The sequence below is a fragment of the Lacerta agilis genome, chromosome 1 (genome assembly GCF_009819535.1).
Source record: "Lacerta agilis isolate rLacAgi1 chromosome 1, rLacAgi1.pri, whole genome shotgun sequence".
Classification (NCBI taxonomy): Eukaryota; Metazoa; Chordata; class Lepidosauria; order Squamata; family Lacertidae; genus Lacerta; species Lacerta agilis.
The window spans coordinates 132,316,384-132,340,009 of NC_046312.1; the positions used below are offsets into that span (position 1 = coordinate 132,316,384).

Consider the following 23,626-nt stretch of genomic DNA (forward strand, 5'->3'; position numbering starts at 1 on the left):
TTGAATGACAGTGCCCATCACCTTGGGGGGAGCGGCCCACTCAAATATTTTATTGGCTTGAGTCGAAGGGACCTCAGGCTCTAGTCTAGGGGTTGGCTCCTAGGATTGTAGAAATACTTGCTACATTTTCCTTCCTGTTCTTCATGCAGCAAGCGGCTAATGCAGAATGGGAGTGTAATACATGAGACTGGTGACCATTGGATGTTCACTTTCTTTCACTGAGACATAGAACTGGGGAGTTGGGAGGGACCCAGAGGGTCATCTAGTCCCACCCCTGCAATGCAGGGATCACAGCTGAAGCATCCATGACAGATGGACATACAACCTTTAAAAAAACCAAAAAAAACAATGAAGAAGGTTTGCCGCTTTCCAGGGTAGTTTGTTCCACTGTCAGACAGGTGTTATCGTCAGAAAGCTCTTCCTAATGATTAGTCGGAATGTCCTTTCTTGCCTTTTTTCCTATCTGTTTTGCATTATCAAAAGTTTTCTTGAAGACTTTTAGAACAAACTAGGTGGGTGAAAGTTTCAGCAAAACTTGGTTCCTCATCAACGAAGGGTTTTGTGGAGTCTTACAGTGGCGTCATCACAACTTACACCATAACACTTGTTATTTCTGAAGATGCCCCAAGAGCAGGGGTCAGCAACCTTTTTCAGCCATGGGCTGGTCCACCATCCCTCAGACCATGTGGTGGGCCGGACTATATTTGGGGGGGGGGATGAACGAATTCCTATGCCCCACAAATAACCCAGAGATGCATTTGAAATAAAAGCACACATTCTACTCATGTAAAAACACCAGGCAGGCCCCACAAATAACCCAGAGATGCATTTTAAATAAAAAGGCACATTCTACTCATGTATAAACACACTGATTCCCGGACCGTCCGCGGGCCGGATTGAGAAGGCGATTGGGCCACATCCAGCACACGGGCCTTAGGTTGCCTACCCCTGCACAAGACTCTTTGTCACTCAGTGGACTGACACGGCTGCAGAAAGTGGCTCCTAACATAACACTTTCAGCAGACAGCAAGAATGACTCATGCGCTGCAGGGAAGGGCGAGGAGGAGGAGGCCATGGGGTGAGTGGCTGGCTGTAGCCCAGGTAAGATCAGACAGCGAGGAGCTAGATAAAAGGCACTCTGGTCTTGAATGGTAAGGGGCAGACAAAGCTAGCCTTAATCAACACATAGAAGCCTTTTCGTGTGCTTATTGAGGGTCCGGGATCAACGCCCTTACAACATCAGTGCAACTGTGCAAAGACCCATAATACCACGTTGTGATATGATAATATGACAAGGGTACTCTCTTTGTTTTTAAAATAAATTAACAAATAAATAAGTAGTTATGGTTAATCCCCTGGATTTCTAGTGTTTGCAGTTTTTTTTTTTTTAAAGGAAAACCAAAACAGGAGGTGGTCTATAAATCAATTGTGGGAAATGGCTAGGAACAGGTATCAGGCAGAGGTTTTGCCTTGAGGTTCACTGAGTTGCGCAGGGCTCCACCCTGTGAGAAACACCCCCTGCCAACTGCAACTCACCTGGATCATCAGGTTTTATGGCTCTGCATTCTTTACACACAATTCTGAAGGTGACTGTCTAAGAGGGAAATCAGTGGACCTTAAACTCTGGGTCAGCTTGCTGATAAAAGCAGCAGGCGGTTGGGGAAATAGCAAGAGCCCTTCCTTCCCTGACTGGAGAAGTCTTGCTTTTGTTGTGCCTCTGCTGAGGCCGCCCATTCTCCCATCTCAGCACCCCGAAATAAATGAGCAGAAATCTTGAAAAGGAGAGAACGTGGCAGGAATATTTGGAAAGGTAAGGTCTTCAGAGAGAAGCACCCAGATGCTTAGTAGAAGAAACTAGGCAAAACGGTTCCTCAGTGACCCATGCGAGGAACGGGACTTGCTAATATATAACTTGTGACATGCAGCTACCAGAAAGGCTTGTTTGCTTTGATATGGACAGCCTGGATGAGAGGTGGGTGAATGTTCAGCTAAAAGAGAAACTGGTTAGATTAGTCCTCACATAAAATGGGTCTTGTATCATTTAGAACAGTAGCATGAATCAGGCTCCATTGCACGGTGAATTTGCAAGAGGAACTATTTTGCTTCCAGTGTGGATAATTTCTGTCAGGCATTAGCTTTAGCCATTTAAGACATTAGAAATAGTTATTCTACTACTACATGGGACAGCATTTCCACAACCAAAGGTGCTCCAAACTACAAATCTCAACTAGGCGATTAGTATCTGGGGTAGCACTCCTAAGGACTGCCGTTCCTTCTGAGCAAATAAATAGCCATAGGATCAAACAGCTAAAGTCTGGGGGCCTTTCCTGGTAACTTGTTCATTGTGAATACATCCTGGTTTGTTTGCAGGGAGATTAGATGACGTTGGCTGTGTACTGAGCATTCATTTGCATTTGTTGTGGGGAGGTTAGAGGACATGGCATCAAGGAAGTGGCTTGCACTTTATTGTACATTTTCCTGTCACTTTCATTATCGGAAAACTTTTTTGGGGGGGTGGGTAGTGGGTCTGTTGTGCAAGGATCCCACTGGGCAGCCCTCTTAGCTACAGTTCAGGAAGTTCAGGAAGAGTAAATCTCCCCTCTGACCTGAACTCAGTTAACCCAACTTCCTGTTTGCAATGTGGGAGGCAATGCTACCACGGTTCCTTTTAAAGCTTGTAACGAGATATATGCTTCAGACATGTAATAAATGCTAAGCAGTATTATTACTAAATAGGACAGTTTTACCACTTTGGGGATTGGCCCAGGGTTAGCCGAGGATAAATAATGCCTCCCACTCCCCTATCATTGTTGCACGTTGGCAAATTGTGTGGCTTGTGCAGGATTGCAATCCTGGCAGTGCAGCAGGTCGTGCCCCTCCCAGGTTTCCCCAGCCACCTCCATGCAATGGGCCCAGAGCTACCCCTTGCTTTGCTTCTGGTGCTCTCCTCCTCCAGTGCTGGGATGCCACTGAGGTGTCCCGGACGGCTGCTGCTGCTTCTTGGGTGATGTTCTCCAGGCCTTCCCCTCCACCCTGCTTTCAGGCTAGCTAGCTCCTCTCTTCTCAGTTGTAGCTGAGGGGGTTGCTGGAAGGGGAAGACCCAGCAGAAAAGTAGACCTGGTGATCCTTCCTCTTGGGAGCTGGATGAGCAGAAGCAGGAGAGAGACTCACGCTGGCACATGGCTGGGCCCTGGTTGCATCCAGCAAGGCTCTCCTTACCTTCTGACCGGGTGGATTTCCTCAGCCCCAAGACCTCTTATTTCACCACCAGTCTCTTTACCTCAGACCTGCAGCAATAGCCTCAACTTTTTTGGCTCAGCCTCTTGATTTTCTACTGCTGAGTTGTGTGGACTACGCAAAGATCCCAGGAATTATATTTGCAGAATGTTTCTAAGAAATGTGTGAATATGTGGGCAGGAAGAGAAGGAATGATTGCTTCATCTTGATGGAAAGAGAATGATGAGCTCATTATGATGTGCACATCCTAGCAGGATGGAAGTTGTTCATTCTCTCCTTATATTGATGGGCCCCCTCAGTCACCTGGCAGTGACAACAGCACACCAGTCATATTGGGGAGCTGCTATTTTATTTTCCCACAGCATAGTGCCACTCTGAGCATTGAGGGAATTAAAATAGCGGCTTGGAGGCAGGCCCTCCTGGATCCCCGGGGTGCCAAGTGCTGGTGCTGGACTTGCTACTCCCCAGACTCAAATTTCAGCAAGATTACATCCTATTAAGTATTGCTGTGTTAGAAATTTGGAGGCCAGCTTAAGCTCCAGGAGAAGTGACCCTCTGAAGCATTCGGAATGGAGATTTCTGTTGAACACCAATTCCTAAAAAAAAGAAAAAAGTACTTTGTATGATTAAAATTGACCTTTTATCTCTTCTGCACCATCCTGTTAAGGCATGTGTCCAACTGCTGAAGTGGAGTGGAGGTGGCCAAGTTCAGCCTCCATCCTTGAGGGGTTCAGGTGCATTAAAAAGGGACGCAGGTAGCGCTGTGGTCGAATCTACTCAGCCTCTTGGGCTTGCCGATCGGAAGGTTGGTGATTTGAATCCCTGCGACGGAGTGAGCTCCCATTGCTCTGTCCCAGCTCCTGCCAACCAAGCAGTTCGAAAGCACACCAGTGCGAGTAGATAAATAGGTACTGCTGTGGCAGGAAGGTAAACGGCTTCATGCTGAAGGTTCAATTACTTTCAAGTGTGGAATTAACATTATGTGGCCCTTGAAAAGGTACTATTTCTGCAGTCTGAAGCAGTGAGAAAAGTGATCCTTCAGGTGAACTAGTTGAAGCTGAAGAAAGAGACCAGAATATGGGAGCACCCTTATTGCCACCTTCACTCAGCCACATAAGAAGAAAAGGGGGGGGGGACGAACTGAACAGTGGCCGGGCATGAGTGAAAAGAATAACCTGTGCTGTTATCAGCAGCATTTGGGAATAAGTGTGATATCCCAGAAAAACGTGATTCCCCTTCAGTAGCAGCTGCCACCACCTGCCTCTCCATTGTAGCCCCTGAGATCCAGCAGCACCATGTCAGTTTCCTGCTTCTTCTATTCTTGCCCCGTGACCTGTGGACGTTCCCCCTCCCCAACCCATTCTCTAGTCCCTGGGTCCCCACTCCAGTCTCTCTGCTTCCTCAAGAGATGCTTCACTCTGTCCAGGTCAGAGCAAGGCAAGGCCAGCAGATGGCTCTGGGCTCCTCCGAGGCCACACACCTTTGGCAGTGGAGGTACAAGGACACTAGCACCCCCTCAACTTGATAACACTTCCTTTAGCAGCTGTCACTCTCCACGTGCTTTGAACAGGCAAGTAACTAGACACTCAATGGAAGAGCCCCCAGACCAAGCAGGAACATAACCAGGGTGGGGGTGGGGGTGGGGGTGGGGGTGGTAGTTTATTCAGCCAAGTAGGCATGAGAGGCAAGGAAGCTGTGCATGAACTCCAGGAGGAAAATCATATTGATCAAAAAGTAAGATAAAAATGTATTTAAGGAAATCATAGTTTACACGGCATTTTAAAAGTAGCACCAGACTTGGGATCATTATGTCATTTGACCAGGAGATACTTAATGTCCTCGGTTGCATGAATAGGCCTTTTCTTTACTGCATCCTCACGGTGCCTCTCAGAACAAAGAGGCGTGATGTGTGCCCACATGTGGAAAACTTAATTGTGGAATATAAAAAACTCCATGCATTTTGATAATGCATTCTTCAGAGGCAACAAACACACCTGAAAGGAAGTACTTGGTGCAAAGGCTGAGAAATGTCATGATCCAACAGCAAAGTGTTCCATTTACTGCAGCATAGTTGTGAGGCTTCATCTCTGCTTTCCAGAGCCTCTATTGCTGCCAAATCATTCCCTTTCCTTTCCCTTTCCCTCTCCAGGACATGGCTCAGAGAAGGGTGCAGAACAAGGAGGCCACTCCCTGCTTTTATGTCCCCTGCCCAAAAGACGCATACGTTTTCAAAGTAGTTCTCCTGGGAAGCACGGCTGTAGGAAAGTCAAGCCTGGCCTATCGTTATGTGAAGAAGGACTTCCGGGACTCCCTGCCTACTGTGGGCTGTAAGTGGATGGCGCTGAGCTGGCTGAAGGTTCCCTGTCTTTTGCACCAACCGACATGCTACAAATTACTCAGAATAAGGCCAAGGATGGAAGCCATGAACATTTGGTTGAGGAACTGCTTGGCACAGCCTCAGCTATTTTTATTATGAAATATTGTCTCCATGGCAACCATGCACAGAACACCCTAGAGGGATGGAGCGCTATCTCTTTCCTTGCAGCTGTAGTGACAGAGTGACACCCAGTGATAAAAGCAACACAGTGCACAACTTGAACATCATCATGTGATGGGGGGCCATGGCTAATTGACATCTATCCACTCCCCACCCCCCACCCCCCAGCTGCTGAAGTGCAGCGGCTGAGGAGGTGAAGAACGTGGCCAGAAGACACGGAAGAACCTCTGGAGGTGTCTGTATATTTGTAGATGCAAGCAATTTTGAAAGTGGGACCACGTGGGCCCCCTCCCTGCAAAGCCTCATGGGGACATCGAGAGGGGCCCAGAGTTGCGCTTCCCAGTATTTATCAGCCAATTGCTGGGAAATGAAGTGGACGTGGAAGTGATTGTGGCAGAGTTCACATGCTTTCAATAAAGTCCAGGTTTAAAGAAGCAACAGGCAGAGGCTGAGGGATGCATTGCCGGGGGTTGGACTAGATGACAATCACAGCCACTTCCAACTTCACAATTCTGGGATTCTGTGTGCAAGGAAGCAACAAACTAGGGAGGGCCGTTGAGGAAGGAGACTTGGCGAAGTGGCTTATGTGCAGGAATGGGAAACAGCAGGGCCAGAAGCACTGAGCAGACTCATTCACTGGGAAGAGCAACATTATAGTGACTTTAGTTCTCAGCTATATGATGGCTTGATATACTGATATAAAAATTGATTTCTGCACTCTTGTGCACCTTGCAGGCGACAGACGGCATGTTGTACAATTAAAGTCACCTGTAATCTGAATGGATGCATAGTATATTACCACTTCATTTTTAACAGGGATGGCTTCCCCAACCTGGTGCCCTCCAGATGGACTACATGCAATTCCATCGTCCCTGACGATTGGCCAGAGTCAAAACAAAATAAAAAATTAAAAAATTCCTTCCAGTAGCACCTTAGAGACCAACTAAGTTTGTTCTTGGTGTGAGCTTTCGTGCGCATGCACACTTCTTCAGAGTGTGAATGCCCCAGACCAATTAATAAATAGAGTGGCCAGAGGACAGGGCTGGCCAGAACTGTAGCCCTCTCATCTGGCAGGCACCAGGAAGGGACACATTGTTATTTCCAAAGAAAGCAATGCCTGGGCAGGTGCAGAATCTTACATGTCTCAACTTGCACATCAAAGTTCCATATTTTGACTTTTGAGTAGAAAAAGATTAATATAGAACATTACTGATGCTGCTTTGTGAGCCTGGAAGTTGATAGAAGTGCAAATTAGTTGATCACATTTATTTGCATATGACAAAAAAATAGACCTGAACGTTGTTTTCCATTGATGCACACATGGCTGAAGCATTTCTCATCCTGAAAGAGGCAATCCCTGCGCGCTCTCCCTCACTGATAGCATTATGACTTTATTTATAACTTTATTTATTAATTGGCTAAGCGGTTGACTCATAAAAAGTCACATAGCCTGACCAAATGTTCCAAGCTGCCCTGAGCCAAGCCTTGGTCTAGGGCACTCATGCCAGTGGGCAGGGCCCTGGCCATTGCTGCCCTCCTCCCTCCTGCTGTGCTGCCGACATTAAGCCATGATTTGGCTTAGCATGTCATTCAACCCTGGGCTTGCAGCTTGACTCACTCCAGCCAAACAATAACCAAGGGTTTACTCTGCACTGTTTGTCTGGAGCAAAACAAGCCAAGAGTCTGGGCTCAGACAACATCTCAAGCCAAGCAAGACTTTGCTCGTGGCAGTTCAGCAGCGAGAGGACCAGGGGAGGAACACGGCAGCTGTGATCTCCTTTCTCAGAGCCCTCACACTTGTGCATTTGTGCAAAGCCATGGTTTGGTTTACCATCATCTGCGAGTAGCCCATTAGCCCAAGGTGTAAGCATGAGGATCAGTGTGATCAGTAAGGCCAGCTAGTTAACAAAAATGTAATCTCCATTGTGTCTGCAGCTTCTCCTGGAAAGCGATTCATTTCTCTTTTGCTTTTAGGTTCCTTCTTCACACAGGTTCTAAGTTTGGATAACACCACAATTAAGCTTGAGATCTGGGACACTGCAGGCCAAGAGAAGTACCATAGTGTCTGCCATCTCTATTACAGAGGAGCTAATGCTGCTGTTCTGGTTTATGATATAACGAGGAAGGTAAGGCAGGAATGTTCTGCGTGGGCCTTCCCTTCCCCTTTCCCATTTCACCATTTCTGAATGTGTAATTTGGCGTAATTTCCAAATGGTGCTTTATTTTCCAAGGAGAAGTCGTCATATTTTTCTATATTTGTATGAAAAGGTCGGTCTGGTGCATTTCTGTACGTTCAAGTCCTGGGAAACCTTTTGTTAAAAGTAGCTTAAACCAGGACAATGTGGGAGCGTGTTGGAACAACCACAATATCAACAGAGTCAATCAAAATCTTCTAGAAAAGTCAACCAGGCTGATGTTGCCACACACAATAACATATGAATCAGACACAAAAGTGTCACTGGCAAAGAAAACATCTTAAAATGAAGGATGTCAAACTTGCTGAATATGATGACATTGTGGAGAATTATGAATTTTTATGCAAATAAGGCTGTGGCCTCTGGTGGTCTTTGCCCTTCAGTTGTGCTCCAGGAGCCCCCTCTAAGTGAACAGCTTTCATTACCAAAAATTTGTGGAGATGTATGGAAGAGGCTGCTAGCAGTATGGAACTGTTCATAGAATCATAGCATTGTAGAGCCGGAAAGGAGCACGAGTGTCCTCTAGTCTAATCCCCTGCAATGCAGGAATCTTTTGCCCAGTGTGGGGCTCAAAGCCACGACCCTGACATTAAGAGTCTCAGCGCATTGTTCACTAATTGTTATACAATGAAATAACTTGGAACATAATAAGATTTCTCACTCCAATCCTTGAACTCCCTTACCAGATCCTAGTTCGAATCAGGAATTCATGATTGTTCCATTCAGCCAAGTCTTATTATTATAATATAAAAACACAAAATGCATAACATAGTAACAAACAAAAACAATAAACTCCCCACACACTCACAGAGTTTAAAAGCCCATAGATTGTTTAATTAGCCAAAGACTGGTGCCTAAAGATATGTAATGAGGACACCAGGCGAGCTTCCCTGGGGAGAGCATTCCAGAGAAGGCCCATTCCTGTGTTGCCATCTTCTGGACCTCTTATGGGGGAGGCACACGACGAAAGGCCCCAGATGATGATTGCAAAGTCCAGGTCAGTTTATATGGGGAGAGGCTGCCCTTGAGGAATTGCGGCTGTGAGCCATTTAAGGCTTTATAGGTCAAAACCAGCACTTTGGTTTTTTGTTTTTTTTAATAAAAATTTATTAGTTTTCCACATTAAACAAATCGCAAATACAACATACAAGCACAATAAAAACAAATACAACAACAAACTAAAAATTAAAATTAAAATTAAAAATAATGAAAACTTATACATACCTAAACACAAACACTCAGATGCTAATTGCTTAATGTTTCAATCTAGTTTAAATCTTAAATAGGGGACTTCCCCCGTTCTCTCAACTGCGTTCAGTTCTAATTTACTTTAGTAACTTTGTAACTAATTTCCATCAATCATCATTGTTCTTATTACAATTTCAAATAACTAACTTACTTCATATTACTTATTACTTATTACACCATTTAATAACATACCTCTTTCATCAACATTACTTCTAGTATACTATTTTTATCTAACATCTTGTCACTAAAGCCATTTATATTCACTAATTCTGCTTCAAATGTCTAATTTTTCACGATTTTTTAAATATTCTTTAAATTTCTTCCAATCTTCTTGCACCTTCTCCTCCCTCTGGTCTCGGAGCTTCGCAGTCAGCTCAGCGAGTTCCATATAGTCCATTAACTTCATCTGCCATTCCTCTACAGTCGGGAGCTCTTCACCTTTCCAGTTTCTCGCAATCAAAATTCTAGCAGCTGTTGTGGCATACATAAAAAACACTCTATCTTGCTTGGGTATCTCATGATTGGTCATGCCCAGCAGGAAGGCCTCTGGTTTCTTACTGAAAGTAACTTTCATCACTTTTTTAAGTTCATTATAGATTAACTCCTAGAAAGCCTTTACCTTTGGGCATGTCCACCACGTATGATAAAAGGTACCTTCCACATTTTTACATTTCCAACAAACATTACTTAATCGATGATACATCTTAGCTAACTTAACTGGTGTTAAATACCATCTGTAAATCATTTTCATAATATTCTCTCTTAAAACGTTACATGCTGTAAATTTGATACCTTCTTTCCACAATTTTTCCCAGTCTTCCATCATTATATTATGTCCAACATCTTTTGCCCAATCTATCATAACTGATTTTACCATTTCATCTTTCATATGCCACTCTAGCAACAAGTTATACATCCTGGAAAGGTTTTTAGAGTTCGGTTCAATTAATTCTGTCTCCAACTTTGATTTCTCTGTTTGAAAACACAAAACCAGCACTTTGAATTGGGCCCAGAAGCTAACTGGCAGCCAGTGCAGTTGAGCCAAACCTTCTTGCCCATATGAGCAACCTGGCCGTTGAATTCTGCACTAGCTGGAGTTTCTGAACAGTCTTCAAGGGCAGCCCTCCACATGACGCAGTAATCTAACCTTGAGGCTACCAGAGCATAGACAACAGCAGTTAGGCTATCCCTGTCCAGATAGGGGAGTAGCTGGGCCACCAGCCAAAGCTGATGGAAGGCACTCTGGGCCACCGAGGCCACCTGAGCCTTAAGCGAGGGCCCCCAAGCTACATAGCTGCTCCTTCAGAGGGAGTATAACCCCATCCAGAGCAGGCAAGCCTTCATTGCACATTTTTAATGTTGTTTGGTTGCACACAACACATTTCACACACTAATACAGAACTTAATTTCTCTTAAGAAATTATAGCTCCGTTATTGCTTGTATATCAGTTATTTACATATAAGTTGTCTTTTCAGGAAAGTTTGGAGAAAGCAAAAATGTGGCTGACAGAACTGGAGAAGGAATTCCTTCCTGATGAAATAATTATAGCTTTGGTTGGCAATAAACTGGACCTTTCTGCTGAACGGGAGGTCACATTACAGGTAGAAGTTATTCTTGTATTTAGGCCAATGACTTTTACAAATGTAGGCCTTCTCTCTCTCACACACACCCCATCTCCCTCTCATACATATACAGTGGTACCTCAGGTTACATACGCTTCAGGTTACATACGCTTCGGGTTAAGAACTTTGCTTCAGGATAAGAACAGAAATCGTGCTCTGGCGGCACAGTGGCAGCGGGAGGCCCCATTAGCTAAAGTGGTGCTTCAGGTTAAGGACAGTTTCAGGTTAAGGACGGACCTCCGGAATGAATTAAGTACTTAACCAGAGGTACCACTGCATACACATTCCTCTGCCGAAACACACAATCTCACATAGCTGTTTTGGAGTTTCTCATGTATGTGGCAGCCCATCACAGAATCATAGAATTGTAAAGTTGGAAGGGTCACGAGGGTCATCTAGTCCAACCTGCTGCAATGCAGGAATCATAGATGATTGGTGGGGTGCATTTGGCTCTCCAGGTCAAATTTGTGCCTTTTAATAATAAACAGATAAACTACCACTCTCGCTTAACCCAAGAAGGCAAATAAATAAATAAATAAATAAATAAATAAATGTTATAGGATTATGAATCTATATATATATATATATATATATATATATATATATATATATATATATATATCTGTGTGTGTGTGTGTGTGTGTGTGTGTGTGTGTGTGTGTATGTGTGTATATATATATACCGGTAGTCTACTTCCCTGAAATCATAGATACGTTGTTTCTCCAGGAGGCAAAGGATTTTGCACAAACAAAGAACCTGCAGTACATGGAAACATCTGCAAAATCTAATTACCAAGTGGCAGAACTCTTTGTGTCTCTGGGTAAGTTAATTTACACAGTTAACATTTAACAAAAGGTGCTCTCTGTCTCTCAACGTTTTGCCTACGCTTCTGATTTATGCTCTTATGCTTCTCTCAAGATAGAATGCCCAATGTAAAATCTATTTCATTTTCAAGTACGAATCTTGTTTCGTTGTTGGCATCCCTATGTCTCAAGAGACAATGGAGTGCATCTTGGGGGGTGTTGACAAAACTGCTGTGTTAGCAGCACTGAAGTGACAAGTTTGGGCCGTGTGTCTAGAGGTCCTGGGCTGCCCAGATGACAAGACCCCCGCCTTCGCCTCGCTGACGGGGTCCAAAGGAAAGCAGAGCAAGATGTTTAGGAGCAACGTGGCTGCAGGAGTTGGCAGAAGGAGGCGTCCAAGGCACCACCCAACCACCTTAGTGACTCCAGTCTGGATTTGTGTAGGGTTTGCTCTTCAGCCTTTTCTTCTCCTGAAGATATCCCACAAGGCAGCAGAGGTTGGAGGTTGGAGTTTTCCTTCTCCAAGATGGGCTACATTCCCAGGTTGACAGGTCCCATCTATCCCGCACTTCCCTCTACAGAATGTGCAGAAACTACCCTCTTGGCCATCAGACCCACTCTTGGTCTCGTCCTCTCAATCCACCAGAGCCTGTCTTCACATGCAGGGGACAGACAAGTCCCTAACTCAGTAAGGGTTTGAGGCCTATTGGCTGCCCTCGCCTGGTTTAGCTGTCCTGTTGGAGCCATTTCCTGGGGTGTGGTCACTGTCGCCTGCTGACAGCTTCTAGGAGCCACAGGTGAGAAATGAGTGCAGGGCGGGAATGTAATAAAATGTCAAACATAAAAAACAACAACTTCAGATGTCTTCTGAAAGTTGTGTAGTTGAGAATGGAGTTCAGCCTTGGCTCTTCCATCCTTGGTTCCTGTTGCTGCTGCCTGCTGGTTGAGGGAAAGACTAAAGGCCTTGAGCCCGTGCTCAGTTTGCTTGCATGCAAGACAGATTGCTTCTGAGAGCACAACTGTAGAATTTGTTCCACGTTCTCATTTTATCTTATGTGTGCTTCAGCCATCAAAGCACATCACCTGCTTTCTCTTCAACATATAAGAGTGGTAAGAAACAATTGCAGCAGGCGGAGCTGGAGGCTGTAAAATGACTCTTGCATAGATGAGAAAAGCCACTTTCTATGTCCACACCGTTTAACATCATTGCTCCAGAATAATAGCCGTGTTTGCAAAACAATCACCCAGTTCGTTTTAGGTGGTTGAGCAGCATGCTGATGCGTACGGCTGAAACTGCAGGCACTCCCATCCTCTCAGGTCTTCCTGCTGCTGCTGCCTTACTGGGAAATGCAATAGTCTGGCCTCTCATGCCATCCACCGGGTTTGTTTCTCTCCCAAAAGGCCACCTATAGAAGCCAAGTTTTGTTCTTAACTATGGTTTGCTGTGTCTTGCAAACTGGGCCAATGATCTATTATTTGGCCATCAACTATTCTAGCTGCCTCTTCCAGCCTCTACAGGGCACTGTTTGACCTTCAAGGGTCACAGAGGTCACATTACTCTTTCTGAAACCCAGAAACAGGTTGAGGCTGACCAACTGGTGATGTGGTGGAGGAAACAATTGTTATTCCATGTAAGCAAATAAGTAAAAACTTGCACTTTTAATTAAGGCTGTAAGTCTTATATGTCACAGAAAAATAACCATTTCTCCCTTCCTCACAAAGCTCATGAATTGTTAAAACAAGAACAACAGAAAGAGAAGACATTTCAATCAACACAATGGAAGAAATCACATGTTGATCTGCATGAAACAAGTTTTCACCAAACGAAATGCTGCCAAGCAATCTGAGATGAGTTGTTCCGTGTGGCGGGGGTTGCTGCTGCAATCAAAAACAGAAGCCGGAGGGTTTGCTCTGTTTGATGTGCCTACCTCATTCCTTTTCACTGTGAGAAGATGTTTAAAAGTTTTAACAACAACAACAACAACAACAACAACAACAACAACAACAATTTATTATTATTATTTGTATCCAGCCCTCCCTGGCCGAGGCTGGGCTCAGAGCAGCTAACATCATAAAAACAAAAAAAAAAACAAAAAATAAAAAAAAATCCTTCCAGTAGCACTTTAGAGACCAACTACCGTAAGTTTGTTCTTGGTATAAGCTTTCGTGTGCATGCACACTTCTTCAGATACACTGAAACAGAAGCCACCAAACCCTTAAATACAGTGAGAGAGTGAGGAGGGGTATTACTCAGAAGGGTGGTGGGAATGGGGGATTGGCTGATGGGTGTGGAAAACCTGTTGGCGACTGTTAACGACTGCAATTGGTTTTACAGGAAAAAGCAAGGGGTGAGATGGCTAAAGATAGCTTTGTCACGTATAATGAGATAAAAATCCAATATCTTTGTTCAGACCAGGTCTCTCCATGGTTTTAAGTTTGGTAATGAGTTGCAATTCAGCAACTTCTCTTTCCAGTCTATTTCTATATATACTGGTATATAAGGGTCTGGTGACTTCTGTTTCAGTGTATCTGAAGAAGTGTGCATGCACACGAAAGCTCATACCAAGAACAAACTTAGTTGGTCTCTAAGGTGCTACTGGAAGGAATTTTTTAATTTTTTATTTTGTTTTGACTATGGCAGACCAACACGGCTACCTACCTGTAACTGGAATCATAAAAACAACACACACTTCCAAATTATTTGCAAAAGCTTTCAATAGTATAGTTTTTCTTTGGTATCCAAATGTAATAAAGAGAATAAACAGAAGAGGAAAAAACAGCATTGTGCCATTTCATAAGAATATGAGAAGATCCCTGCCAGATCAGACCAAAGTAACGGTCAATCCTGTCTAGCCACCTGCCTCCCACGGTGGCCCAAGTGAAGTGGCCCAAGGTCACATTCCTGGTCAGCCACCACCAGTTCACATCCCTTGAGCATATATGTCAAATTAGGATGGCTTGCCCCGACACACATCACTCTAAACTTGTTTACATCTCAAAGGGTTGCTGCTTGGATCTAAGCTACTGGAGAGGCAGAGTTGGCGTGACCAGAGGGGCAACACCCCTGAGCTGGGCATGGAAGAAAGGGAATCGAGCCATAAAACACAAGGTGCTGCTGCTGGGCAGCTGGGTGATTCGGTGCCCTGGTATCGCTTTCAACCAAGAGGCCTTATTCCGACAGGATGGGTGCACGTGTCTCAGTCTGGAGTGTGAAATGACTTATGGGTGAGAGGCTTAAGGTCTTGGCTTCAGATGTGAGCAGTTTAGCGGTGAGCATTTGCTTGAGTGGCGGTTTAGGCATTGGATAGGCGTAGTCTTGGTTGGAGGAGAGGTTTTTGTCTCTGCCTCCCCCTACAGAAAATGGCATGTCCTGTTAAAGGGATCCATGGCAGATGCCCCAGTGGGGGCAAGGTCACAGCACTCCCCAGGTGCAAGTCCTACCAGCAGATGGGCTAGAAAGGGTGGGGTTCTACCCAGTGCCAATGCCAAACCTCTTGCATAGAATCATAGAGTTGGAAGAGACCACAAGGGTCATCCAGTCCAACCCCCTGCCAAGCAGGAAACACCATCAAAGCATTCCTGACAGATGGCTGTCAAGCCTCTGCTTAAAGACCTCCAAAGAAGGAGACTCCACCACAATCCTTGGCAGCAAATTCCACTGCCGAACAGCTCTCACTGTCAGGAAGTTCTTCCTAATGTTTAGGTGGAATCTTCTTTCTTGTAGTTTGAATCCATTGCCCCGTGTCCGCTTCTCTGGAGCAGCAGAAAACAACCTTTCTCTCTCCTCTATGTGACATCCTTTTATATATTTGAACATAGCTATCATATCACCCCTTAACCTTCTCTTCTCCAGGCTAAACATACCCAGCTCCCTAAGCCGTTCCTCATAAGGCATCGTTTCCAGGCCTTGGACCATTTTGGTTGCCCTCCTCTGGACACGTTCCAGCTTGTCAGTATCCTTTTTGAACTGTGGTGCCCAGAAATGGACACAGTATTCCAGGTGAGGTCTGACCAGAGCAGAATATAGTGGTACTATTACCTCCCTTGATCTAGACGCTATACTCCTATTGATGCAGCCCAGAATTGCATTGGCTTTTTTGGCTGCTGCATCACACTGTTGACTCATGTCAAGTTTATGGTGTACCAAGACTCCTAGATCCTTTTCACATGTACTGCTCTCGAGCCAGGTGTCACCCATCCTGTATTTGTGCCTTTCATTTTTTTTTGCCCAAGTGTAGTACTTTACATTTCTCCCTGTTGAAATTCATCTTCGAAACAAAATAGGAAACAAAATAGGAAATTCTTTCCAGTATCACCTTAGAGACCAACTGTCTCTAAGGTGCTACTGGAAAGAATTTCCTATTTTGTTTCCTATTTTGTTTCGACTATGGCAGACCAACACGGCTACCCACCTGTAACTGAAATTCATCTTGTTTGCTTTGGCCCAGTTCTCTAGTCTGTTAAGGTCATTTTGAAGTGTGATCCTGTCCTCTGGGGTATTAGCCACCCCTCCCAATTTGGTGTTATCTGCAAACTTGATCAGGATGCCCTCAAGCCCATCATCCAAGTCATTGATGAAGATGTTGAATAAGACTGGGCCCAAGACAGAACCCTGAGGCACCCCACTAGTCACTTCTCTCCAGGATGAAGAGGAGCCATTCATGAGCACCCTTTGGGTTCAGTCAGTCAGCCAGTTACATCCATAGTCAATAAAGGTGTGGCCTGATTTCACCCAAATACAACATTATTTATGGGGGATGCCTGGGCACGCAAGAGATCAGATAGTTATCTTCCAATATCTAAAGGGCTGCCACATGGAAGATGGATCAAGCTTGTTTTCTCGTGCTCGGGAGTGGAGGACCTGAACCAGTGGCTTCGTTATAAGAAATGAGATTCTGACTAAACATCAGGAAGAACATCCTGACAGTAAGAGCTGTTTGACAGTGGAACAGACTTTCATGAGAGGTGTTGGGCTCTCCTTCATTGGAGGTTTTTAAGCAAAGGTTGGATGGCCTTCTGTCACCCTTGGAGTCCCTTCAAATTCTAAAATTCTGTGGTTCTATTTGGGGACCCAGGTGGCACTGTGGGTTAAACCACAGAGTCTGGGGCTTGCTGATCAGAAGGTCGGTGGTTCGAATCCCTGCAATGGGGTGAGCTCCTGTTGCTCAGTCCCAGCTCCTGCCCACCTAGCAGTTCAAAAGCACGACAAAGTGCAAGTAGATAAATAGTGGGATCTTGATCCATTCTGAAGTGATCTTAGTAATGCGAATCTTTTATTTTGGGTAGGAATGCATGTGGAGGAGGATGATTGAGGTCACAGCCATTGGTTCTGCCCCAATACTTCTTGCATTCAAGGTATCATTTGCACAGAAGCCTCTGCATGTACACCTGAATGTGTGTATGCTTTCTACATGTGAACCCTGGAAAAAATAAGGGCATAGACCACCTGCAAAAGACACTCTGAAGGACCTATGGGTATAGAGTGGTATACACTACCACTACTACCACTACTAATTATTATTATTATTAGTAGTAGTAGTAGTAGTAGTAGTCATTTCTACCCAGAATAAAGGGACACGGGTGGCGCTGTGGGTTAAACCACAGAGCCTAGGGCTTGACGATCAGAAGGTCGGCGGTTTGAATCCTCGTGACGTGGTGAGCTCCCGTTGCTCAGTCCCAGCTCCTGCCCACCTAGCAGTTCAAAAGCACGACAAAGTGCAAGTAAATAAATAGTGGGAAGGTAAACAGCATTTCCGTGCGCTGCTCTGGTTCGCCAGAAGTGGCTTAGTCATGTTGGCCACATGACCCGGAAGCTGTCTGCGGACAAACGCCGGCTCCCTCAGCCTATAGAGCGAGATGAGCGCCGCAACCCCAGAGTCGGACATGACTGGACCTGATGGTCAGGGGCCCCTTTACCTTTTTATGGTTCTATTATTCTAATTTTTCAAGCTTGTGGATATTTCTCTTCAGCGTTGGTGAATAGTAAAACCATTACCACTTAATCCCAGATGAGGATGTCAGTCTGACTTGCATTACAGAGATGTGGCTTTGGGGGCGGGGTTATCTTCTCTCAGCTTTGTTGATAGGCTTTCTCAGTGCAGCATCAACTTGAAGGGTGGGAAGAACGGGTGCTGCCATGATTTGCCAAGATGAAACCTTCACGATCAGGATTCCTGACCAACAGTCCACTAAACCTGAGTGTTTGCATATAGTGTTGGGTTCTTGAGTTAGGAGAGGATTCTGCTAGGGTACCACCCACCCCAATACCTTTCTGATTTTAGAGGTAGTGTTGAAGACTCCATGAAATTTGAAAATGGGGAACCTTGCAGCGGTGGAGGAAGCCTATCAGGCACCTGGGGCGGGGCAAGCTGCGCCCATAGGGACGGGGCATGCGGTGCCCATAGGGAAGGACGGGACGGGGCGCAGCGCCCATATCGGCAGGATGCGTCGCAGGGGCAGGGGCCTCAGCCGCCCTACAGCTGGGGGGAGGCAGTGAGTGGACATTGTGGAACCTGCAGGCACCCGAGACACATGCAGGCCCCGCGGTGAGTGCCGCCCGCCATTTTGTCACCCTCCCCCTCAGTGGGGGCACCTGGGGCGGGCAGCACCTACCGCACCCCCCTTGTTACACCCCTGGAGCCTTGAACATCCATTCACAGACGTCCTTTCTGTGAGCAAATTGGAGCTTTGTGGAAACTGTTCCTAATTATATCCGGTTCAGTGCTCTGTTTGGAATATATTAGATTTGGTGTCCGGTAAAGGTCAGGATGATGTTGATATTGGCTAGGGTGGGGGTGGGGGTCTTAATTGGTCAAAGTCTGTATGTATTTAAAAGAAATGCATATTAATTCCTTATTTACAACTGACTTTCCTTCCCCATCCCTTACTCTGTTAACTCTGTTGTATTAAATTTTGGGCTGCAAGCGCCTGGGAACAGGGAGCTGTTCTCTTACATTTTTTAAGTCTCAAGAATGTACACCTCTAGTGCTATAAAACAAGTAAATGAAATAAAAACTTGTATCATCAACCAATGGGTGATTTGGAGTGGAGTTTAAGGATAGTTGTTCTGCAACACATTAAAGTCATTCACAAAAGGGACAGCCTTTACTGGTGCAAGAAATCTGAAAATGAATTTGACAGCAAAAGGAATACAATGTGAAGGCGTGGAGAGATATAGGCTAAGGAAATTCTTCAGCCAAACCCTGCTTTTGAACTCTACTCCTCTGGCATGACACATAAAGGAAACACGGCAAAAAGTCCAACATTTTTTATTTGGCCTCCGGAGAGATTGCGATGTGTTTGTGTGTGTGTGTTTGTGTGTTCTTTCTTGTCGGGATGGGAGATCGTTCACTTCTGAGGCATCATTCATCTTGCAGCTGCTCATCGCTCCCTCCTATGGGGAAGCAGGCCTGCTGGGGCCGGTGGTCACTTTTCTGGGCATTCTCTCCAGCTGCTCTCCTTCTGCCAAACCGTCCCACAGGTCGGATCCCTCGCCCCGTGTACCAGGAAGGATCAATGTCTGGATCTGGAAGGCAAAGCCCAGGTGGTATTGAGAAAAGTCCTTCCCACCCCTGCACCGGAATACCTGGCATTGCTCTGCCATATTCTAAAGCACTGGCACACTTGTTTGTGGGGAGGCAACGCGAGCTTTTCAGCACTTGCAAAGCTTTTTTGCAAGGCTACCCTTGTTGAACTGGTGGCATTTTTTCTACCTGTCTAATTTCACACCTGCCTAATACGCCTGCGGATTGTGCGCTAGGAATAAAGGCGTGAAAGAGAAGCACACAAGGAAGGACACCATGTAGCAAAGTGACTTTCGATGCATACAGAATGCTATTAGAAAAACCAACCAATTATTTCCACTTTTCCTGGGGGTGGGGGGTGGGGATGACAACCCAGGAAGGGGGAATGTTTTTCTCCCCTGGCTTCAAAACTTCCAACAATGTTCCACCTCTAGTTGGAGGGCCAAAGGTTCCCTCCACCTTCTGTAGGCTCTCCCTCCTCTTGTCTCCCAAGGTCCCTCAAGACTCATCCCAAGTGCATGTTACAGATCAGCAAACCCTCCGCTGAGCGGAACTCCTTTATGAAAGTTCACATTCCACTTCATCTGGTTTGATGATTGTGCTGCACACCCATCACTTGGGTCTAGCTGCTCATCCAGTTGTCAGTGGTTGCCATGCCCCTTAACTCACTGCAGGGGACACTGGCCATTTCCCAGTGCTGCAGTGAGGGTCTCTTCAGCACAGCTGCTTTTAAAAGTTTTATCTTCTACCCCATACAGTCCCCAAGAACTTACTTCTGACTTCCATGGATCGCTCAAGGATTCGGCATTCGGCGTCAGGCAGCAGCAGGCAGTCCATCAGCAAGCACAAGAGGCAGACGATGAAAAGCCTCATGTCTCTTTCCTTTCCCCTCTTCTGTGACACTCAGGCCCCAACTGCAGTCACAAGGGAAAGGTCTATCAGTTTCAGGCAAGGAAAGTGCCCTTCCAAAGCACACTTCAGGGTGAGCGACAGCAGCAACACAAAACTCTACAACATGCACAACAGGTTTGCAACGTTCATTTCAAGAACTATTAGTGGGGGGGGGGGGGTGAAAAGAAAAGGGAAGGGAAGGGAAGGGTATTCAGGTGCATTCAGGTTTTTGCCTGAACATGCAAAGGCTCAAAGTGAGCACATGCAAGTCCCCTCCTCAAGTCTTCATGAGCAGCTTGTCCTCAGTCCCTCGCCATCCCTGAGCTTGAATTTGAGTAGCATTCCTCATGCAGTCTGGGTCTCTGATGATGCAGTGAACTCTGCTCATGTGGAGTATTTTTTTAAAAAAAGTTTCCTACTTTTTCCATGATTTTGTGTTTTTTATGCTTAATTCCTCTCTGTTTGAGAGAGAGGGGTGGGGTGGGGGAGGGAGGGAGAACGTGAATGGAAGTGAATATCCTTGTCTATCCATGCATGTCTGATTGAGACAATACCTGACTGAGAAATCCAGGAAGAATATGGGCTCTCTCTCTCTTTTAAAAAAGGCATCACCAGAAGTCTGCCACTTCTCCAGCAGAAGCTGAAATCGACTCAACACATCCCAGTCCATCACATATGTTTAAAGTGGGAAGCCCTAGGTTCAAATCCCTCTCAGGCAAAGCTAATCTTGAGCCAGTCCATGGCTCTGCCAGGAGCTCTTTGGAGAGTAAGTACGATAAAATGAAAATAAGTAAATTATTTACTTGGTCCTATAAGGATCAGAAGCTCTCAAGTTGTTAGGTGGGAAGCCTCAGCAGAACAAGAGAGTTACACACACACACACAACACACACACACACACAACACAGAGACAAATGCCTCCGCAAAGGACCTCAGATTTCCAGAACATCTGGGCGGGGGGGGGGGGAAGTAGCAGTTGAGGGGAGAAGACAACAACACACAGCACAAGCAAATCCCATCAAGCGTTGCCTTCTGGAGCCAACAGGTAACCTTGAGGAAGATTCAGGAGGCGTAACCATGAAAGGTCTCATGTGTGAACGAAGTCCTCATGTACAAATGTAACATCACAGTTGTGACACAGTCAAAGGAGAGGGGCAGCTGCAGTGTGCACAGGCACATATTTGGATTGGGGGGCCCTTGATTACTTTCAATATTTCCTATTTAGTATTGCAAAATGTGGACTTTTTAACCTTCAGAGGACAAACAGGCTTTAGAGCCCCCCCCCCGCCATATTATGCAGCTTTTCACTCTACATTAGCCTGTTAACTAATAAAAGTTGTTTTTTCACCTTTGGAAGAACAATTGCCATCATTCTCTAGCAGTCTTTAAGTAAAAGAACTTTCGGCAAATTTGTGTTTTTAAAAGGAACCAGAATTGTTTTAACTCTCAGGGTGTCTGCACTTTTTCTTGCTATGTCTCTACAGCATTGCGTGAAAGTGCAAGGGGGAGAACTCTGTGCAGAGCTGGAGATGCTCCTGAAGCTTCTACTGCAATGGCTCCATGGCACCTCGATGAATGGGCCGGCCTCTTTTCACTTTAAAGTTTGCTTGCCAGTTCAGCTGTGCAAAAAGCTGCCGCAGAAAGTTCAAAGGCACTTCCGGCTGTGTGTGTGCAGCTCTTCTCCCGCATATACACACTTATATGCATTTGTTTTGCAGGACTGTAGTCAGGATAACGGTAGCCAAATTTTCAAAAATGCCCAGCAGTTATCATACAAATTAAACTGGTAAGACATTTCAGCTGACAATTGATTGGAATTGTGAGCCACTGTGCAGATTTTGGTTGGGGGGAAGCACATTGAGTCGGGTCTGTGAAAACTGATCTGTGTGCAGCCTTGACCCAACAGAAAGCACAATGCCTGCTGCTGCCTCGGCTGTGGGCTCTTCCCTCTCTGGACCACCATTTCTAAGCATCATACTTGTTGCACAGGGGTCCTCTCCTGGGTCTGGAAACTTCCTTCCTATGCGCTGACCACACCTGCTGAGCTAGGGGCATCTTTCCCCAAGTCCTGGTGCGTTTTGGCACATTTCCTGTCCATCCCCACATTATAGCCTGACCTTTAAAGGCTTCTGGCCAAAAGCAACTATGTTGTTGTATTTATTGGCTGCAAAATACATTGCAAACTGTCCGTTCTGAAAACCAGCAAGCCTAAATGGGAATAAGATATGGAACTCACACATTGGCTTTGGGTCAGTTGCTGCTTCCCAGCCTCAGTTTCCCAACTGGAAAGCTGGCATAATAATTGCCTCCCAGTGGATTGTCATTTATGTCAATATCTTAGGGTATATACCTAAAATAATTGCAGTGACAATTTTATTCTTGAAAATGTTAAAAAACCCTAAATTATTGAACAACACCATCTACTGTTTCTTTTGTTTTACTGGGAGCAGCACTAGTTTATCTCAAAAAGGAGATGCCTGAGCTTTGGTTTAAGAAAATAAAAGCAAGCTGTTAGAAGATCTAGCTAGAAATCCCTTTGGTTTTTATTACCCTAGCAAACCATTATCACTTTAAAATGAAATTACAAGCCCACACACACACAACAAAGCAGCAAAGTTATAAAATGCTCACGATGGGCATGGGAGTGGAAAGGCATTTAACTGAGAGAGCTCCCCAGATTTATTTGATGAGGCTACAGGTGCCACACAAAGCATGCCATCTATTTAGTCTCGCTCACCCCGACTTTTTTTCTGAAACAGGCAATGAAAAGCAGAACTGAAGAGGAATACTTACTTTTCCCCTAGAGTGATGGAGAGTGGCAGTGCTTTGCTCTCCTTTCAGGGAGTGACGCGGTGAGAGCCGGTGGTTGCTCTATTCCTTTTTATGCTGTCCCTTTGTCTATGTATGGCTGCCTGTGACATCACCAGGACTGGAACAAGGCATCTCGGCATAATCCTCCCATCATCCCATAACAACTTATGTTATGGGCTGCGAAAGATGGGTCCTTCTTCCTATTATATTGCACCTGAGAATTCAGCTTTTGTATAGTACTCTAATATCCTAAAATGCATATTTGGTTATTAACAGGGAAATCGTATGCATGCCTACTCTGATGTAAATCCCACCGAGTTCAAGGAGACTTTCTCCCAGGTGAGAATGTGTATGTGTACTACAATGTGTATTACATTGTACAGGACTGCAGCCTAAAAACCAACACTCCAAGATTAAACTGCAGATGTTCAAAGCTCACACCCCGACCCCGTTCCTTCCTTCTGTCCACATGGAGACCATTGCCAATGAATTGCCTTTGTGTACTATGTCATCTTCCATATATTGTGTGACCACTTAGTTCACATTGATTAACTAGAATAAGTTGGGCAAAAATGCTTAAATGCATTTGTATCTGAAGAAGTGTGCATGCACACGAAAGCTCATACCAAGAACAAACTTAGTTGGTCTCTAAGGTGCTGCTGGAAGGATTATTTTTATTTTATTTTGTTTTGAGTGCATTTGTACACCTTGTTTGTTTTCATAGAATTGTAGAGCTGGAAGGGACCGCGAGGATCATCCAGTCCAACCCGCTGCAATGCAGGAATCAAATGTGCAATTA

The 23,626-nt window shown here is 45.3% G+C and overlaps 2 protein-coding genes across 3 annotated transcripts; one reads left to right on the forward strand and one right to left on the reverse strand.

Annotated features, from left to right (window-relative positions):
* Nucleotides 1-1,689: 1,689 nt before the first annotated feature.
* Nucleotides 1,690-13,473, forward strand: RAB17 (RAB17, member RAS oncogene family). 2 transcript variants are annotated; one of them, XM_033172238.1, is made up of 6 exons: nt 1,690-1,810; nt 5,387-5,564; nt 7,709-7,860; nt 10,654-10,779; nt 11,510-11,620; nt 13,326-13,434. In XM_033172238.1, the coding sequence occupies exons 2-6, from the start codon at nt 5,390-5,392 to the stop codon at nt 13,338-13,340; spliced, it is 579 nt and encodes a 192-aa protein (XP_033028129.1). In that variant the 5' UTR covers nt 1,690-1,810; nt 5,387-5,389; the 3' UTR covers nt 13,341-13,434. The 2 variants fall into 2 exon arrangements, with proteins under 2 accessions (XP_033028129.1, XP_033028121.1); XM_033172230.1 differs by having other exon boundaries at nt 1,697-1,810; nt 11,527-11,620; nt 13,326-13,473.
* Nucleotides 13,474-18,918: 5,445 nt separating this feature from the next.
* On the reverse strand, nt 18,919-20,015 carry PRLH (prolactin releasing hormone). The gene is made up of 2 exons (XM_033174233.1): nt 19,900-20,015; nt 18,919-19,128 (listed from the first exon to the last, which is right to left on the reverse strand). Exons 1-2 carry the CDS (start codon nt 19,997-19,999, stop codon nt 18,965-18,967), a joined length of 264 nt encoding a protein of 87 aa, XP_033030124.1. The 5' UTR covers nt 20,000-20,015; the 3' UTR covers nt 18,919-18,964.
* Between the last annotated feature and the right edge of the window lie 3,611 nt (nt 20,016-23,626).

What these genes read in the sequence shown, in the direction of transcription:
- RAB17 (XM_033172230.1), top strand. Translation starts at nt 5,390, where the DNA reads ATGGCTCAGAGAAGGGTGCAGAACAAGGAGGCCACTCCCTGCTTTTAT. An exon ending in AACGGGAGGTCACATTACAG is followed by an intron (nt 10,780 to 11,526) that starts GTAGAAGTTATT and finishes TTGTTTCTCCAG; the next exon opens with GAGGCAAAGGATTTTGCACA. An exon ending in AGAACTCTTTGTGTCTCTGG is followed by an intron (nt 11,621 to 13,325) that starts GTAAGTTAATTT and finishes TTCCTCACAAAG; the next exon opens with CTCATGAATTGTTAAAACAA.
- PRLH (XM_033174233.1), bottom strand. Translation starts at nt 19,999, where the DNA reads ATGAGGCTTTTCATCGTCTGCCTCTTGTGCTTGCTGATGGACTGCCTG. An exon ending in GCGATCCATGGAAGTCAGAA is followed by an intron (nt 19,129 to 19,899) that starts GTAAGTTCTTGG and finishes TTTGCCTTCCAG; the next exon opens with ATCCAGACATTGATCCTTCC.